Below are 20,332 nucleotides of genomic sequence, written 5' to 3' on the forward strand. Positions count from 1 at the left end.
TTCTCTCCTGTCCCCCCTCCTGTCTCTCTCTCTCCCCTGTCTCTCCCACCTGTCTCTTCCTTCTCTCTCTCTCTCTCTCTCTCTCTCTCTCCTGTCTACCCCTCCAGTGTCTCTCTCTCTCTCTCTCTCTGCTCTGTCTCTCTCTCTCTGCTCTCTCTCTCTCTCTCTGCTCTGTCCCTCCCTTCTGTCTCTCTCTCTCTCTCTTCTCTCTCTCTGCTCTGTCCCTCTCTTCTGTCTCTCTCTCTGCTCTGTCCCTCCCTTTTGTCTCTCTCTCTCTCTCTGCTCTGTCCCTCCCTTCTGTCTCTCTCTGCTCTGTCTCTCTCTCTCTCTGCTCGCTCTCTCTCTCTCTCTCTCTGCTCTGTCCCTCCCTTCTCTCTCTCTCTCTCTGCTCTGTCCCTCCCTTCTGTCTCTCTCTCTCTGCTCTGTCCCTCCCTTCTGTCCCTCCCTTCTGTCTCTCTATCTCTGCTCTGTCCCTCCCTTCTGTCTCTCTATCTCTGCTCTGTCCCTCCCTTCTGTCTCTCTCTCTCTCTCTCTCTCTCTCTCTCTGCTCTGTCCCTCCCTTCTCTCTCTCTCTGCTCTGTCCCTCCCTCCTCTCTCTGCTCTGTCCCTCGCCCCTGTCTCTCTCTCTCTCTCTCTCTCTCTGCTCTGTCCCTCGCCCCTGTCTCTCTCCCTCTGCTCTGTCCCTCCTTTCTGTCTGTCTCTCTCTCTCTGCTCTGTCCCTACCAGCGGTCTCTCTCTCTGCTCTGTCCCTCCCTTCTGTCTCTCTCTCTCTCTGCTCTGTCCCTCCCTTCTCTCTCTCTCTGCTCTGTCCCTCCCTCCTCTCTCTGCTCTGTTCCTCGCCCCTGTCTCTCTCTCTCTCTCTGCTCGGTCCCTCGCCCATGTCTCTCTCCCTCTGCTCTGTCCCTTCCTTCTGTCTCTCTCTCTCTCTCTCTGCTCTGTCCCTCCCAGCGGTCTCTCTCACCTGCCTCTCTCACCTGTCTCTCTCACCTGTCTCTCTCTCTTTCTGCTCTCTCTCTGACCTGTCTCTCTCTCTCTTTCTGCTCTCTCTCTGACCTGTCTCTCTCTCTTTCTGCTCTGTCTCTCCCACTTTTCTCTCTCTCTCTCTTTCTCTGCTCTCTTTCTCTGCTCTCTCTCTCTCTCTCTCACCCATCTCTCTCTCTTTCTCTGCTATCTCTCTCTCTTTCTGCTCTGTCTCTCCCACCCGTCTCTCTCTCCCACCTGTCTCTCTCTCTCTCTCTCTCTCTCTCTCTCTCTCTCTCACTCTCTGTTTATCTTCTCTCTCTCTCTCTCTCTCTCTCTCTGCTCAGTCTCTCCCTCCTGTGTCTCTTTCTCTCTCTCTCTCTCTCTCTCTCTCTCTCTCTATATATATATATATATATATATATATATATATATATATATATATAATTAGCCGCACCCAGGCTATGCATATACATAGGTTAGGATTTAGTTAGTGTTAGGCCCCTCCCATGGAGGATTGACTTCTTCGCAGTGGGAGGGACGAGTACTTAATAGGTTGCATGCAAGCTGTTAATGGAAACCAACATCCTCCTCTAGTGGTAGACAGGTCATATGTATGCTCGGTGTGTATTCCACCCCACAAGTGGGGTTTGCACTCTTTTGCAGGTAGGCACTAGTCTGTTTTTAAGTAGCGCTGCTCATTTCCTTGCTATGTACCAATATATATATATCTTTCTCTCTCTCTCTTTGCTCAGTCTCCCCCTCCTGTGTGTGTCTGTCTCTCTCTCTCTCTCTCTCTCTCTCTCTCTCCCCTCTCACCCCTCTCTCTTCGGTCTCTCTCTCTGCTCTCTCTGCTCAGTCTCCCTCCTGTCTTCTGCCTCCTGTCTCTCTCTGCTCTCTCTCTCTCCGCTCTCTCTTCCTCCTTTCTGTTTCTGCCTCCTGTCCTCTCTCTCTCGCTCTCGTGTGTCTGTATACGTGTGTTCACAAGGTGGTCACTCAGCCAGAAATACATTGGACATATACAGGGGGATCTAACTATATACAAGGGAATTCTGACTATATCTGACTATATACAATGGCTGTGTACAGGGGGATCTGGCTATATACAGGGGCGATCTGAATATATACACTGGCTATATACTAAAGGGGGACTCTGGCTATATACTAAAGGGAGATCTGGCTATATATACTGTAATTGGGTATCATGTTGGTTACCTATCCTAAATGGGGGGTTATATAGCTACCTATACTATAAATGGGGGGTTCATCTGGCTACCTGTGCTAAAGGGGGGGGATTATCTGGCTACCTAATTGCTGCCACATTATATATATATTTTGGCAAAACACTGCTGCTGCATCGTGTATTTTGTAGGGAAACTCTGCCTATACTGTGGCTATACTACACTACCTAAACTGGTGGTAATAATCCCTGGATACCTATACTGGGGGCACCCATACCTGACATTACCCACCGTGGCATGCACCGGGTGTCAAATGCCCTAGGTACGCCACTGGGCACCAGGCATAACGAGGAAGTGATTGGCTGCTTCCTCAATTTGCCTGCAGGCTGCAGTGCAGACTCTGCAGTGAAGTCCTAGCTGTGATGCCTCCGTGCCTGCACACACCGTGAGTCATTGACTCGGCCGGCCGGACTGTGTTCTGCCTGGGACCCACCCCCTGCCCGCCCCCAACTAGGCTGTGCAGTGCACCGCATGCCAGTTCGGCTGCCACGTGCCCCCCACCGTGATGCTGCCGGCCTCAAAGTCCGTCGACTCCGAGCTCTGCGGCCTCTCCAAAAGCGATAATGATGATGATGGTGGCGGCCGCCGCCCGCCCTGTTGTCCCTGATTGTGTCAGTCACGGTCACTGAGCGCCACCGTGACGACGATGATGACCGGCCTTGCCAGCCAGCGCGAGATGGAGCATGCCCGCCGCAGCTGTCTGTCCCCTGCCTGCCAGTGCAGGATGGATCATGCTGGATGCACGACGCCTGCACTCCGCCATCACCGCCGCCACCAGACCCCATCCCCGGTGAGTCACTTTGCTGGATGCCTCAGTCCTCTCAGGCTTGAGGAGCCACGGTTGGTCGGCTGTGGATTCCCTTTTTTAATTTTTTTTTTACTGCTATGTGATGATGATGATGATGTCTGTACTGGCTGCCTGCCTGCTAAAATAAAAGGGGTCGGGTCGGGGACATACAGGAGGGTGGCAGCAGCAGCAGGCTTCACCAACTGCACGGTCTGCTACTGCACCATACTTACAACCTGGGCTGGCTAGGCTAGCTATATTGCCAGTGGGACTGACTGAAGTAGAGTGACCAGACGTCCCGGATTGCCCGGGATGCGTCCCGAATTCGGGGTCCACTGCCCAGGCTGCATGAGGTCCTGGGAAACGTCCCGCTTTCAGCAGCGGGACGTCCCGGCCTCAGGACTCTGGCCACTCTCTCCTCATGAACTGGCAGCGGCATCTATAGACGCCGTGCCAGTTCATTGCCTGCGGCCCCACTCCAGCCTCCTCTTCCGGTGCCTGTTCTGACACCGGCAGGTGAGCAGGGCTACGGCAAGATGGCTGCCGAAGCCCTGTACTGGAGACTATTTGTGTCTCCAGTACAGGGCTTCGGGCGCCATCTTGCCGTAGCCCTGTCAGCGCGGGAGATATGCAGGGGGAAGGTGGTCCCAGGAGTAGTGCGTCAGAGGCCGGAGACTTCTGCCAGGTGAGTAAATGCTTTTTTTCCAGGTGAACTTTGCCCGCATTGCGTTTCTTATCTGGTGAAATGTTTGCCCGCATTGCGTTTCTTTTCTGGTGAAATGTTTGCCCGCATTGCATTTCTTTTCTGGTGAAATGTTTGCGTGCATTGCGTTTCTTTTCTCGTGAAATGCTTGCCCGCATTGCGTTTCTTTTCTGGTGAGATGTTTGCCTGCATTGCGTTTCTTTTCTGATGAAATGTTTGCCCGCATTGCGTTTCTTTTCTGGTGAAATGTTTGCCCGCATTGCGTTAATTTTCTGGTGAAATGTTTGCCCGCATTGCGTTAATTTTCTGGTGAAATGTTTGCCCGCATTGCGTTTATTTTGTACTGACATGTTGCCCGCATTGCATTTATTTTATACTGACATGTTTGCCCGCATTGTATTTATTTTATACTGACATGTTGCCCGCATTGCGGTTATTTTGTGCTGACATGTGGCCTATTGCGTTTATTTTCTGGTGTCCGGGGTAACTGTTACTGCATTTATTATTTAATGGTCATAGATGGCTATGTTTGCTGCTTTGTGGTTACGGTATACTATTAGCATCACACAGTTTCTGCACACCCATGATGCAAAGTCTCGTTTGTCCACATCATGGCGTAAACACTGCTTTCTTATGCCTCGCTGTTACATCATTACGCTAGCTCCGCCCATACAATGTCATGGCCACGCCCATTGTTGCGCGTGCCGCAGCCCCCCGCCCAGTCTTCGTCGCTGCGCGCTCCTCAGTCCTCCCCACTTTTCGCCGCCCCCCGCCCCCCTCCGCGTCCCAGGTTGGACCCACAAAAATCTGGTCACTCTAACTGAAGGCGCCTTTCATGAAAGCATGGTCTGTCTGCGCTCCAACTATTTACGTCTGTAACATCTCTGAGATGATCTCTGACAGCAGGGTGGTGAATCACAGTGGCATAGACTCTTAACGACTGAATCATAATTGAATGTGTGTACCAGGCTTTAGCCCTCATCTTAAAAGTGGATGTGTTAGAGGATTTAAATGAATCATCATGTATAATCCAGGGAGTGGGACCGAGTTGGTTTGCTGAGACAGTGTGTTGGTTGGGTCAGGTGCACCGTGTTGGGTGGAATCGTCACGATTCCTCTCCACACCCAACCAACACACTGTCTCAGCAAACCAACTCGGTCCTACTCCCTGGATTATACATGATTCATTTAAATCCTCTAACACATCCACTTTTAAGATGAGGGCTAAAGCCTGGTACACACTTTCAATTATGATTGGCCAATCACTGACCAATTTTACCACCTGCGTCATGTAGTATGAGGCTGGGCAGCAGATATTGCACACTATGAGCAGATTATGTAGGTATCCCTTATACTACATGAAGGAAGGTGGTAAAATTGGTCAATGATTGGCCAATTGTAATTGAAAGTGTGTATCAGGCTTAATTCCGCTAAGAAAGACAGGAGGGACAACAAGCAGATGGAGACAGAAAGGGATATAGGGGGGGGTGTATCGGCTGGGGGGGGCGCCTTCACGGTCTTTGCCTCAGGCAGCAGAAAGTCCAGGACCGGCCCTGGCGGGCATGTGTGTGTGACGTCACACATACGCATGTTACGCCATCAGCCACCTGGGGCACGGGTATAAGGACGGAGCCTGGAGCCAGCGCCGGACACCGACAGGTAAAGTATACTGTACGGGGCACATTTTACATGGGGGGGGGGCAGCAAGGTGGGGATGCAGCATCAAAAGGATTCCCAAGAAACGTAATGCTAAAATCGAGCGGGAATCGGCGTGTGGTGTATTGGCAGGTAACAGATCTCTCTCCAATCAGATGCGGTCAAGGAGAGATATGTCTCATACATAGTCGATCTGCTCATACATTGTCTGAAATATGGGCACCTTTACTTTTTTTTTCAGTTAAATGGTATCATGATCCTAATTCAAAACTTCCTGTTTTATCTGATGGTGGATAGGGTGCACTACTCTAATTTTTTTTCACCGTGATATTGCGCTCAGTCCTCACTCTCTTGTCAGGCCGCTGACTATACACAGAGACAAGTCCCAGTCATGATAAGAAATATGCTCAATAGTCGCGCCAGTTATCCACAGCAACAATTGCAATCCGTAGACCCTTAAAAATAAAAGCACAGCAGAACAGGCCTTCTCATAGTGAGTATTGCCTCAATAGTACACCCTTGTGCATAAACACATACTGCGTGAGGGAATATAAGCTGTCACCAGGGTTTGATGGGGATCACACACCCCCCTTCCTTTCCCTGCTCACCAGAAAGATTCTTTACAGTTCTGCATATCATATACAGTATATCTGTGCTGCTAAAACCTAAAAAAAACAAGAGATCTCTCATAGCATAAAACTGCTTTAATAGGCTCCCAATTGCCCCCAAGTTAAAACTGCGTACATAAAAGTTTCTTGCATCATAGCATATCACAATACCACATCGCCGCCGGCTCCAGTCACCTCTCACATGCCCAGGCCGCATCTCTCCCTATCAGTGGTAGTACAGCGTGCGTCCTCCAAGCTCCGCCCTACGCGTTTCGTCACGTGGGTTGTGACTCATCAGGGGCACTACTCTACTGCTACCCCTTTATCTGTGTATCTCATGATTTCTGTCTCCTTATCTGTCTCATCTCATGGTGTATCTCTTCTTATCTATTTATCCTGTGAATTATCTCTCTTTATGGTAATGGGTAGGATGGAGGCAGACCTCCTTTGGAGGTAATAGCTTTGCAGTTTTCCTGGAAAGTCTATCGTACTACAGGAGAGCGACTATCCAGTATCCAGCAGGACCTGGAGTACCGAGCTGGGATGGTTAATTCCCGGCAGGCCTATACTGTGGTTGCAGGAACTGCAACCCACCTTTGTGAGTATATATCTATACGAGTTTATCCTCCCTATACCTAACGATACTGCACCATTGGGCTCCCGGTCTCTCCCTACTTCTCACCTAGGTATTCTTGGCCCTTACAAGAATCATCAAGGAAAAAACCCTACATATCTGTTTATAGTTGAGGTGAAAAATAAGTGAGGTGGAATAATTTGTTAAAATACATTTAGTAAATCAACCTCTAAGTGAGGTAATAGGAGTAGTAATGAACTAGCATGAAGAGCACCTGCCGTCTTCTGCAATAAGCAGATTTGTCTGTCCCCTCTCTAATGTCCCTTGCTGATTTGTGGAAACTTTTGTTCCAATAATATGTCTACTTCAGGTTACTTCATTGTTCTTGTTTCCCCGCCAGTGTTTCTTGTGCAGCAACATTTGAAAGCTGTAAAAAATGGAGTGCCACATTAGCGGTCTGCCTGTCACTATCACTGATAGCAGACTCATCATTTGGTTAGGTGGCAGTGAGAATGTTGTTTTATCTTGTATGTGTCAGCAGCTTAACATCCTCTGGGACATCTAATAAAGCATTAATTGTTGTAAGCTTGCCACTGCTGTTCCAATATGCTTGTGACCAACATCAAAGCTACCTGTACAAGATCCATGAATGGGGAGTCACGGGGGATCATAATTTAGTTTAGTTAATTGTTAACATCTGTTTATTATGAGTCACCTGCCAAAGAAACACCTTAGTAAATAATTAAAACCTTACTCCAGGCAAAGTTCTAAATATACCCTCTGATAGCTTAGTAAGCAGAATGCCCAAATGTGGTTTTTTTTTTCTGTGTAGTTTTGTTTTGTGTTTTTGTCAAACCTGTATTCCACAGCAAACAATGTGGTCAAGTAAACTGAAGGAGCTCAGCAGAAGTTCTTAAAGAGGAGCTGTCAGCCAGAAACAAAAACCACTTAAGTGGATTAATACTTACTCTACTTATATAACATATGTATTGCACTGTCCACATTTTGATTTTAGTGATTTTTCTATAGTAAAAAAAAAAGAGAAAATCCTTCTTAGGATTTACCATCTTAATTCTGTCTATCTTGAAGCCAATCCTGACATCATTTCCTCCCTTACTCTGGGAGGAGGGTGGCCAATGCAAACATAGACAGTCTTCAGACACTCCCACCCAGCTCTGCAATAGAAAGTGCATTGTCATTGTGTGACTCTGCAGCTTCTCAGCATGCAAAATATTGGCCAATCAGAGAGGAATAGAGTTGTGGGAAGGGAAAACAGGAGGGAAAGAGGCTTCAGCCAATCAGGCTGCATTAGTAAATTCTGAGAGGAAGGTAAAGAAGCAAAAAAAAAGACAACCCAGCATGCCGTGCAACTTCTTTTGTGCGGCAAATGTACCAAATAAAAGCCAGGTAACCTGGTGAATGAGATTTTATCAACAAGAAAGGTAAGAGTGTTTTTTTGATTTTTTTTTACTTTTGGATTGCCTGGTTAGCATCCTTATTACTTGTTTACCAGATAAAAATAAAGAATTGATTTTTGATTTTATGCCCGACAGTTACACTTTACCAGAAGCCTTTGTGGGTGGGGCAGCTTCTTAAAAAGACTCAGAGATGAAGTAACATAATAGATTTATACATACCTGGGTCTTCTTCCAGCCCCATCCAAATGGATCGCTCCCACACCACTGTCCTCAGCCTTCTGTATCGCCGTTAGCGGGTCCCGTAACTTCGGCCAGTCAGTGCCAGTCACCGCAAGTGCAGTGCACTCCCTCCATACTGTGCAGGCACATGTCTAAGGCAGGCGACGGAGCAAGTTACTGCGTATGCGTAAAACTGGCTGCCACTGGCTAAAGTTACGGGACCCGATACTAGCGACAGAGAAGGCTGAGGACGGCAGCATGGGAGCAATCCATGCAGATGGGGCAGGAGGAAACCCCAGGGATGTATATATCTATTATGTTACTTCATCTCTGAGTGTCTTTAACTGCTTGCCGACTGTGACACTCCCAGGACCACCTAATGGCAAGGTCCTTGGGGCTCGCAGTGCAGGAGATCGCGCGCAGGCTGCGCATCTCCTGTTGGTAGGCGGAGCGGAGCCTTCAGTCTCCAAGCGGTGATCGCCGCTCGGAGAGACTGTTAGATGGCTGCTATCTAATTATCTTGCACAATGCTGCGATCTGCAGCAGCGCTGTACTAGGGACAACTGTGTGACATGGCTGTCCCCCTGGGACACTAGAGAGCGATCGGTTCTCATAGGCAGAAGCCTACAAAAGCTGATCGCCATGATTGGCTAACTGGGGGGAGGGGTATGAGAAGAAAAAAAAAATAATAGGAAAAAATAATAGGAAAATAAAGAACATAAATATTTATTAAAAAAATAAATAAACACTAGGGGGCGATCAGACCCCACCAACAGAGAGCTCTGTTGGTGGGGAGAAAAGGGGGGGGGGATTCACTTGTGTGCTGTTTTGTTCAGCCCTGCAGCTTGGCCTTAAAGCTACAGTGGCCTATTTAAAAAAATGGCCTGGTCTTTAGGTGGGCTTAACACTGTGGACCTCATGAGGTTAATGTCTAGTATACATTATCACTTGTATTTTATTTCTGGCATTTTGTATAGCGTTTGAATGCAGGATCTGAATTTTTAAAGATGTTTTATGGTGCAGTGTTGCCATGTTTACAGTCAATTCTGACAAGCTTTGCTTTGTCTTGCATTTTTCTAAGCATACCTTGTCCTATTGTGCTGGATTTGAAGAGCTTTTTGTGAGTGTATTGGAGACAATCTGAACGCATTGTGAATGCTTGGCAGAATCTTTTGAAATGCAGGTCAAATGCAAATGCAACACACAGTGGTCAAAAAGTGCTCTTTTTCTTGACTTAATGCTTACAAAAATGTTGGTTTTACTTACTTCAGCCTCTTACTTGCTGTAATACTGCAAGTGGGCAAGAACCATACAATGCTGTCTGTGGAGACTTCAGCCAGCAACTCTAGAACTAATCGATAAACTCTAGACTTAAAGCGGAATATAACCCTGAATTTCAACTTTGCTCTAAAACATTATTTACAGCATATTATATGCAACCAGCATTTTTTTTTACTAGACCAGCATTGAAAGAGTTACACACAGAGCTGTAAAGTTCTGTGGAGAGAAATGCTGCCACAGCCAAAGTTTAGATAGATACATTTAAGTAAACACAATGTAACAAGTGTGGAATGTGACGCACACTTTGACTGTGCAGGAGCTCCCAGACACAGAGAGAGAGTGAGTCACATTCCTCACTTGTTACATTGTGTTTACTTAAATGTATCTATCTAAACTTCGGCTGCGGCAGCATTTCTCTCCACGGAACTTTAAAGCTCTGTGTGTAACCCTTCCAATGCTGGTCTAGTAAAACAAAATGCTGGTTGCATATAATATGCTGTAAATAATGTTTTAGAGCAAAGTTGAAATGCAGAGTTATATTCCGCTTTAAGGTGTGTAAACATGCATGTGGGACATGTAGGACCTGATCCCTTGGTTGACAGTTCACGGTCTGAGTGCTGTACAGACACTTTGCTTTACTATAGCAGAGCAGCATGTCTGTTTCGGTGAATAAGGGTGGAGCGCAGGCAACCCAGTGCATGGCAGAGCGGCTTCTGGAGGGAAAGGTTAGGAGGGAAACAGTGTCCTCGGGGTAGCTGTCCTTTAATTATTTGATTCTCTGTCTGATTGCTTAGTATAAGCCCTGATTGTTTTATAGACTATGCCAGAGCTATAATAGCAGAAACTGTTATACTACAAATAGTCCAATAAATATTCCGGCACTGAGGAAGTGGTTGTACTGCAATAGTGATTAAGTGGTTAAGACTAGTGTTGGGCGAACAGTGTTCGCCACTGTTCGGGTTCTGCAGAACATCACCCTGTTCGGGTGATGTTCGAGTTCGGCCGAACACCTGATGGTGTTCGGCCTTTTAAGTTCGGGTTCGCCCCGAACTACTAATTGGCCGCCGAACAGGGCCGAACAGGGCCCCTGTTCGGCCGAATACTGCCCCCCTATGGGGTCGCAGGCATAAGGGGGGAGCATGCCCCGATCGCGGGGGGGGGGGGGATCGGAAATTCCCCCCACCCCCTCCGCTAGCGCTCCCCCCTCTGCCCGCTTCCCCATACAAAAGTTTCAGGAAGTACCGGTCCGGTGGTAGTGGGTGGCTGGCAGTGGGCGGCACTGTGAAGTGAGTGACTGAGGAGGAGGAGTCCGGAGAATGACGCGTTAAGGGAGTCCGGGCAGCGGGCGGTTCAGCAGTAGTACCGTACTACTGCTGAACCGCCCGCTGCCCGGACTCCCTCAACGCGTCACTCTCCGGACTCCTCCTCCTCAGTCACTCACTTCACAGTGCCGCCCACTGCCAGCCACCCACTACCACCGGACCGGTACATCCTGAAACTTTTGTATAGGGAAGCGGGCAGAGGGGGGAGCGCTAGCGGAGGGGTGGGGGGAATTTCCGACCCCCCCCCCCCCCCCGCGATCGGGGCATGCTCCCCCCTTATGCCTGCGACCCCATAGGGCCCCAAAAAGCGGGATGTTCGGGGAGTTCGGGGTTCGGCCCGAACATGCCGAACATTGCGGCCATGTTCGGCGAACTTTCCCGAACCCGAACATCCAGGTGTTCGCCCAACACTAGTTAAGACCCCAGTTTAATACTAAAGGATTGGAACAAAAGTGGGTATCCCATTAACTACTACTACTACTAATCAAATAACATTTAAAATAAATATTGGTTTATAGAGATGACCTTTAATATTTCTGAAATAATGACAATATTGTATGATTTATTTTTAATAGAAAATATTGTAGATGATTCTGTAGTTGCTTACCACTTTGGAGTAACCTTCCTAACACCCAGGTCCTTAATGCATGGAATTACTGATGGGATATTATTGCTTGTCAATTGATTATAACAAGAAATTAAAAACTACTCAACAATGTGTAGCCAAAACTGAGTATTTCTGCCTAATATTCTTGTCCAAGTGAAGACCAAGGCTATTATTGTGCTCCTTACCAGTCTGTGTTGCTCCATGTGGCCACACCATTTCCCTCCACCTCCTTCCATAGGTGAGTCTATGCACCTGTAGGCATTTTCAGCTTCTTCCTCCAGCTTTGGGTTAGGGCCTATGGCAGTTCTTGCCATAGGGCTATGATGTAACTTCCCATTTACACTTTCAGAGCCAGGAGTGGTATGTGGCATTGCTCAGTAGCTGGTGCTGATGGAGAGAAAGCTTGGATCATACAAGTCAGAAGAATGGCAAAAAAAAAAAGTTATAAGTTTGCACAGTACAATTAATTTTTTTTCTTTTTGTTAAGGTTAATCTCATTCTTGCAGAGTGTAATGTTTTTATTTAGCAAGCTACTGATGGTGGAGCATGTTATAGATCTATATCAATTAAGCTTTGCCTCTTTCTCTACAGGATAGTGACAATCTTTGGTGGGATGCCTTTACGACAGAATTTTTTGAAGATGATGCAACGTTAACACTGTCATTTTGTTTAGAAGATGGGCCAAAGAGATACAGTAAGTGCCTTCCAATGGGCATCTCTTTTATTTTCATTTCCTCATTTCCCCACACAGTTCTGATACTCTAGGTGGGAATCTGTTTATTTTTGCTGTATCTTTTCATATAAGGATGACATTTTCATAGTGCTCTTACAAGCAAAACGAAACCATACACATCACTCTTTGTTCTGCAGACCCTTTCTTGCGGTTATGCAATAAATTTACGTTCCCATAGCACATTCTACTGATCTCCCTTGCTGTGCCTGAATGCTTTCAAGCCAGAATGTATCTCCAGATCTATGCTGCATCTCACACCCTTGGTACGGGAAGAGTAATCAGAAACCAGTCAGTACAGAGTTCCGATCTTGTGAGGCACCAACAATTAAAGTACTTAGCTAATCACATTTATCACAGGGAACGTTTATTTTGCAAGGTAGATGTTTACTTGTCAATAGTGTGCGAGGGCTACGGCCCACTAGAGCATTTTTAGCCCCGTTTTGGAATTGCCAGCAATTATGAAATGCTAGGCTAATGACAGCCAATGGAGTTGAGCCCACAGGAGTGACTGCGATTTGCCGAAATAGCAATCACAGCTCCTGCAACATTGTTGGAGCAATTTAATAGGGGAAAGCAAGATTCAAAATCGCTTTCCTCTAAATCACTGCAAAATCACATTGCAAAATCACTCAGCCTTTCGAGACGCAAACATAAGTGGGCAGCCAGCCAAAAGCCATGTGATTGAAGACTAAAGGTAGCCATATAAATATATATTACTTAATTTTCCATTTGCCAATTAAGCGATTGACTTTATTTCAATGATCAACTAAAGTTTGGTTGATCAAAAGTCGATCGACTAATAGTGGCCCACACACTACAAGCGAGATATTATGTCATTCTCCTTCACTATCGATCGGAATTATGTTGTGCCTTCATTTTCTGAAACCAAAAATTGATTCTGTGTCAATCCAAATCATGTAAACAGTCGACAATTCCTTTAACCAATATCTTTCATCCTGTTCGATCTAGTAAATTGGTCGATTTGACCAGATATTGGCCAATTTCCATTGAACATCCAGAATGGAACATAATCGATTCTCCCTCCTTCTGATAAACTGATCGAATAGACTGTACAGCAAAATCAAGCAAGGTATGGTTAACTTTAGGGGCTCAAAGCCACTTTTATACTCACTCTACGGCAAGTTTTGTCTGTAAGACAAGTAACCTAAAAACATGTTCATGGTGCTGGTGGCAAAGGGATTGTGGAAAGATGATGCAGCAGGCACTGTGATTGGCATGCTGCATGCTAAGGAAAATGAGTCTGCCACTAGTGTTAATGTTTTTTAATATCTCAGTGCTAGAGATGTTTGGTGTATAGCCCATGGCCGCCTTCAGGGCATCACAGGGGAAACTGCTGTATGGGGCCCGAGTAAATCTGGTGCCCGGAGAACAGTGCCACAAATGGGCCCCAGCTGCAGTCTCTGTCTGTCCTTCTGGCTGCCCATTAATGTGGTGAGAGGTGCCGGGAGGCTTATCCAGGAGTTACCTTAGTCAGTTAGTGATTAAAGTAAACCTGAGAGGAATGAGAGAAAAGGATTTTTACTTACCTGGGGCTCCTCCCAGCCCCCTAGAGTCCATCAGCTTCCTCAATACCCTTTCAGTCCTATCCGTTGTGCTCCTGTAGAGTGCACACAATCTAGCTGTCTTGCACACTGGCACTGGGCATCTACTGTTCCGGGGCGCATACCTCCTACATATGCTCCCATACCTGGTGCAGTTACAGTCTTAATTAGCTAAATATACTCAGAATGCTCCCAGCCATGGGAGTGCGTGAAAAATGGACACACAGGCGTTAGTGTGTTTAGGTCTTAAAAGATTATGATTTGTCATGTGGGGGCAGAGGGAGGCCCAGTAGGTTTGCCCAGCATGGGGCCCAAAAACTTCTGATGGCGGTCCTGGTATAGCCCCAGCATTAAGCTCATCCAGTGTGTTGGGTCTTGCGTCTCTCAATTTTCTCTTCACATTATCCCACAGATTCTCTATGGAGTTCAGGTCAGGAGAGTTGGCAGGCCAATTGAGCACAGTAATAACATGGACAGTAAACCATTTACCAGTGGTTTTGGCACTGTGAGCAGGTGCCAGGTCGTGCTGAAAAATGAAATCTTCATCTCCATAAAGCTTTTCAGCAGATGGAAGCATGAAGTGCTCTACAATCTCCTGATAGCTAGCTGCATTGACCCTGCCCTTGATAAAACACAGTGGACCAACACCAGCAGCTGGCATGGCATCCCAGACCATCACTGACTGTGGGTACTGACACTGGACTTCAGGCATTTTGGCATTTCCCTCTCCCCACTCTTCCTCCAGACTCTGGCACCTTGATTTCTGAATGACATGCAAAAGTTGCTTTCATCCGAAAAAAGTACTTTGGACCACTGAGCAACAGTCCAGTGCTGCTTCTTTGTAGCCCAGGTCAGGCGCCTCTGCTGCTGTTTCTGGTTCAAAAGTGGGTTCATGCTTCCATCTGCTGAAAAGCTTTATGGAGATGAAGATTTCATTTTTCAGCATGGCCTGGCACCTGCTCACAGTGCCAAAACCACTGGTAAATGGTTTTACTGACCATGGTATTACTGTGCTCAATTGGCCTGCCAACTCTCCTGACCTGAACCCCATAGAGAATTCTATGGGATATTGTGAAGAGAAAGTTGAGAGACGCAAGACCCAACACTCTGGATGAGCTTAAAGAGTAACTGTTAGCCCCAAAAATGAAATTTAAATCTCTATTGCAATGTTTTATTTACTTTTTAAGTGAGCCAAAATATTCTCAACCCAAACAGCTGACCGCTCTGACACGGAGAGAGAGCGGGAGCACTTCCAGCGCCGCCACCGCAGAGCAGCCGCCGCCGTGCACCATGCACGGCGGCGGCTGCTCTGTGGTGGCGGCACTGGAAGTGCTCCCGCTCTCTCTCCGTGTCATAGCGGTCAGCTGTTTGGGGTGAGAATATATCGGCACCTGGTCCTGGGGGGGAGAGGGGGGTCGAGCAGACATAGGCATGCTCTGCATGCTCAGCAGTATCTGATATGCAGCTTTGCGTCCGGAGCTTGGGGAGAAGGCAACATAGTAAAAAAATTAGATTGATTTTTAACTTCTGCATTGCCTTTTTGGCTCACTTAAAAAGTAAATAAAACATTGCAATAGAGATTTAAATTTCATTTTTGGGGCTAACAGTTACTCTTTAAGGCCGCTATCGAAGCATCCTGGGCCACCATAACACCTGAGCAGTGCCAGAGGCTGATTGCCTCCATGCCACGCCACATTAAAGCAGTCATTTCTGCAAAAGGATTCCCGACCAAGTATTGAGTGCATAACTGAACATAATCATTTGAAGGTTGACTTTTTTTGTTTTAAAAACACGTTTCTTTTATTGGTCGGATGAAATATGCTAATTGTTTGAGATAGGAATATTAAAACAATAAAAGGCTTTAACTACTTCAGTTGTGTGTATTGAATCTAAAATATATGAAATGTTTTTAAGTAGCGCTGTTCATTTCCTTGCTATGTACTAATTTAATTCATTTTTGGTCAGCCGCTCCCACTTAACAGCTTCGCTTTTGGTGTATATGAAGAGCCTCTGTTTGGGTTCAAGGTGCGTTTGCAGTCTCTGGGGGGGGGCTCAGCGCATCTCTGATCGGAGGCCATTCGGAGGCGGCCTAGTGATGCGCTGATCCCACTTTTTGCGCAATTTTCAATTTTACTTGGTAGCGCGCCCAGGCTATGCATATGCATAGGTAGAATTTAGTTAGTGTTAGGTCCCCTCCCATGGAGGATTGACTTCTTCGCAGTGGGAGGGACGAGTACTTAACAAGTTGCATGCAAGCTGTTACAGGAAACCAACATCCTTCAGTGGTAGACAGGTCATGTGTATGCTCAGTGTGTATTTTATCCCATAAGTGGGGCTTGTACTCTTTTGCAGGTAGGCACTCATCTGTTTTTAAGTAGCGCTGTTCATTTCCTTGCTATGTACTAAAATATATGAAAGTCTAATGTTTATCAGTACATTACAGAAAATAATGAACTTTATCACAATATGCGAATTTTTTGAGAAGATCCTGTATTTATAAAGCTCAAACAGGATTTCTTCCCTAGTGATTAGCAATGTAAAAAAACATAACCCTTTCTAATAATTTTTCCTGATCACTCCCGCTCCCCGCAACACCTTATTTTTTCCCCCAGGTGCTGGGGGAGGGGGTTGAGTGATCCGGGAAAAGTATCAATCATCATTGGCTGCAGTAATTCCTTGAACTAGCGCAAGGAAGTGACCCTGTATCAGTGTCAGAGCCTAGGGCAAGTGTCAGTTCGCGCACTGTACCTCCGCCCCTTGCACGGAGTGCCAGCATACTTTCACCATGTTTAATAAATGTGGTCAATAGAAAAATGGTGTACTTTCAGTAGAAATAAGTGTACTTTTCTGGCAAATAAGCTCTAATGAATAAAGCCCTTATAGGCATCAACTATAGCAAGAAAAAAAATGTTTGTACTGTCAGATGTGGGTTAAATAAATCACACAATGCACTTCACAGGTGCCGTAAATAATTGGTAATACTAATCTTTATTGCACCAAGTAATCCAGCAGGCAACAAAGCTCATCAGTATTCCCTAGGGAGTACTCATAATCATGTAAGTAAGCAACTACAGGAAATACAAGTCCTCCGGGTTCCTGGAGTCCAGTATGTCACCTTTCAAAGAATTATTGGAAATAACAGATCAGTTAAACCTTCCTCTACATGTAGAGCTAATCCTTGGATAAGCTAATCAAAAATCTCGTACATCCATTGTCCAAAACAAGATTCTCATTAACATGAAAGATTAAATATACAGAATTATTATTTGGGGGTATATTTATAGTTAGCATTGGTAATCTCATGCACTGCAAAGATCAACACTAATCTGAAATGTTTCCTTGGCATTTAAGATAACTAAAAAAATGTGATGATACATTTGAATTGGTGCCGTAGTCTGGATTTAGTACTTCTTGTTGTTAGTATTTTAGTTCCTATTTAGTCAGCAGAGTTGTCTAATGCTAACTTTAACATTACCTGAAAGGACCGTATAGTGTTGTTTTTATTATTATTATTATTATTATTATTATTATTATTATTATTATTATTATTATTATTATTATTATTATTATATTTTTATTTATTTATATAATAAAAATAATGTTTTCTTAATTTATTTATTAGGCTTAATACTGCAAAAAAAAAAAACTGATTAAAAAAAAGAAATTTAGGAACATATTAAAGCCTCACTTCAGGCACAAATATTTAATTTGCACATTTTCTTTACAGAATTATAAATATTAACTATTTTAATAATCCACATGTCTTGACTGGAGCTGCCACTAAGTATGGAGACGTGATATGGGGTGAGAGAGCACTGGCAACTTAGTTGGGTGGAGAAGAAGCTACCTAGAGGCTGTTGATGTGGAGATTAGCACTGATGAATCAATGAACCAAGAATTTAGATTTTTTTTTTTAAATTGCTGTTTTTTAGTTAAAATTGTAGATACATTTATCATTTATGAGAGTAAAAAAGATGATTGTTTGTATTCCTGATCTGGAGACTCAAGGCTCCTACACACGTCCAAACCAGGGGCGTAACAATAGACCCTGCAAGAGATTCAGCTGCAGGGGGCCCAGAAGCCACAGGGGGCCCCGGCCTGAGAGACTGAAAACTGAGGGCAAGGAGAGAAAAACCTTCTGCTCTCTGCACAACTGTTCTAATGACTGCATCTGCTCAGCAAGTGATATGGAATCATACAAGGTTTTGCAGACAAAGATTTGTAGACAGTCTCTATTCAGTGTACAGCAGGCTCTTGTGTACAGCCTGTTCTACCCCCAGCCTTTCTACTCCTCCCCAAGTGCTGTGTCCTGTAGTGATGCTTGAGGAGTTTGGGCATGGAGAAAAAGCTTTCTGCTCTCTGCACAATTGTTGTAATGACTGCATCTGCCTGATAACGAATCATACAAAGTATTGTAGAAAGGGGGGATGGCAATAGGGGGCCCCATCCAAAGTTTGCAGGGGGCCCAGTCATTTCTAGTTACGCCCCTGGTCCAAACAATCTGCTCGACTATCTTCTAAACTTGGTCTGTTGGAAGACAAGTTGGGTGTGTGTACGGCTGGCAAACAACAAGACGACCAACTGATAACAGGTTGTTTGCTAGATTCAACCGGGGAATCAACCTGCCCAACTATCGTGCAGGTTGGGACATGTGTACAAGTCTTTTGAAGAACTTGGTTGTTTTTGAATGCATACAGTGCAGTTTGTCGTTTCGCTTACGCGCATAGTGAGTTGGTTGGCGTGTGTGTACCTACTTTTCGTATAAACAGCTTGTTGTGCGGCTGGTCATTATGGGCAGTTGTTTGTGCATTATGTTGGATGTGTGTATGATCCTTAAAATACCACAGTGGCATTTAGTTTACACTCCACCTGCTGGTTTGACTGGCTAGCAAGTGAAAGAAAGGCCTCATAGAGAACAATAAGGCTTATCAGCCACCAAGGTGGAAGACTTTGCTCTTGTATTGTTTAGCCTCCTATACATGCTGAATGTATATTATTATTATTTAGTATTTGTATAGCGCCAGTGGTGGTGCTACACTGGGGCATGCTGGTGCACTGCCCCCACCTCCCCAGGAATCACTGTGCCCCTCCAAGTACCCCATGCACGGTAACATACAGTTAACTGTTTCCAGGCTCAAGCAGCATACAGTGAACAGGATAGGTTCTGTAAAGAACTCTTCATGTTGGGAATCTACATTAGAGCTAAGTAAACCAATGGTCTATTTGCCATAAATCCCTCACAATCCTTGCAAGATCCCTTGTAATTAATTCCTATCCTTGCTGAACTAATTAACCTTAATTTTATGACCGGAGTGAGGCAAAAAATATAAAAAGCTTGCCATACAATCATTGATTTTTATCCCCAGATGGGCCCCACCAGCCAGCTATTGTACCCTCCAAAAATTTAAAGCTGGGCCTGCCACTGTATAGCACCAACATCTTCTGCAGCGCTTTACAGAGTTTATATAGCCATGTCACTAACTTCCCTCTAGAGGAGCTCACAATCAAATCCCTACCATTGTCTTTTGTTCATCATAGTTTTAGGTCCAATTTTACGGGGAAGCCAATTACTTACCTGTAAATATTTATTCAGAATGTAACAATAGTCTAATCATGTGAACACATACAGCAATGATGACAAATAAGATTATTGCTCAATCATAACACACACATTTCATTCCAAACTTCTTTTTTATAGCACATGCGCTCTTAAAAAAAAAAAAGATCGTTATCTAATGAGTGTAGTACACAATCTCTTATCCAATGATCATCAACAGAACAGTTCCGGCAGGATGAATCTGTTCTTTTGACCAAGATTTCTCGCTGATGGTTCGTTTTTCAGATCCTTGGTTGACTTTTTGTTCATAGTTGGACGATACAGACATATCAAATGACTTAGACTAAATGACTTTAGACTAATGTGTGTACGTAGCTTTAGTTGGAGTAGTTGTTAGCTGGACAGAGTCATAATAGAATGTCATATGTAGGTAATGTCAGTATCAGAATTTGTAGAAAGCAATATGGCAGCCCCATGACACATGTCTCTGTGCCAGCAAGGTGAAATGCTATTTTACACCTGGGTATGTAGAACATGGCAAGTGGTAAGTTCAAGTCAATGAAAGATTAGTTCAGGTTTGCTTTAAGTAGCCTATACACAGTTGAAAACTAACTCTGCCGCATAGGAAGAAGAATGCACACAAGCCTGGGGTTGGCCTTTAAACTTCAAAGCACATGACTGGATGGTTTTGGCGATTCAGATCACTGCGCTTCACTGCACACCCACCTTTGTAAATCAGCCTCGCTGAATGCTTTTTTGAGCACATAACTGCATCAAGCTATTCAGCTCAGTAGTCTTTTTACATTGGGTTCCTCTTATGACACTGCTGTGTGTTCTTCTCCATTCATGTTGACCAGCCTTGCATTTATTCTAGTGTTTGCTGAAATCAGAGAACTAGGACATTAAGCAAATAATATCACACATATCACGTATTCTGCAACAATGCAAATTAGACATGTTATTATAAACCTCAGTGTAAAACGTTCTAACCTAAACAGCACTTATTCACGTCCTTCTTTATAGTGTACTTCTAAATGGGCACCTTACTTGTGTTGTTAGTGTTGTATCTTGAGAAGCATGTGTTCCAGTGTGTTGACAGTTAATT

General features: G+C 45.1%; 1 protein-coding gene across 4 annotated transcripts in view; it reads left to right on the forward strand.

The window, feature by feature from the left end:
- The window catches only part of LDB2 (LIM domain binding 2), a 476,127-nt gene that overhangs the window by 179,463 nt on the left and 276,332 nt on the right, over nucleotides 1-20,332 (forward strand). For all 4 annotated transcript variants that reach the window (XM_068277713.1, XM_068277721.1, XM_068277732.1 and 1 more), the window contains exon 2: nucleotides 11,967-12,069. In XM_068277713.1, coding sequence (XP_068133814.1) covers nucleotides 11,967-12,069 — 103 coding nt within the window. The remainder of the gene's footprint in view (nucleotides 1-11,966; nucleotides 12,070-20,332) is intronic.

This window comes from Hyperolius riggenbachi, chromosome 1, assembly GCF_040937935.1.
Source record: "Hyperolius riggenbachi isolate aHypRig1 chromosome 1, aHypRig1.pri, whole genome shotgun sequence".
In the NCBI taxonomy this organism is placed as follows: domain Eukaryota; kingdom Metazoa; phylum Chordata; class Amphibia; order Anura; family Hyperoliidae; genus Hyperolius; species Hyperolius riggenbachi.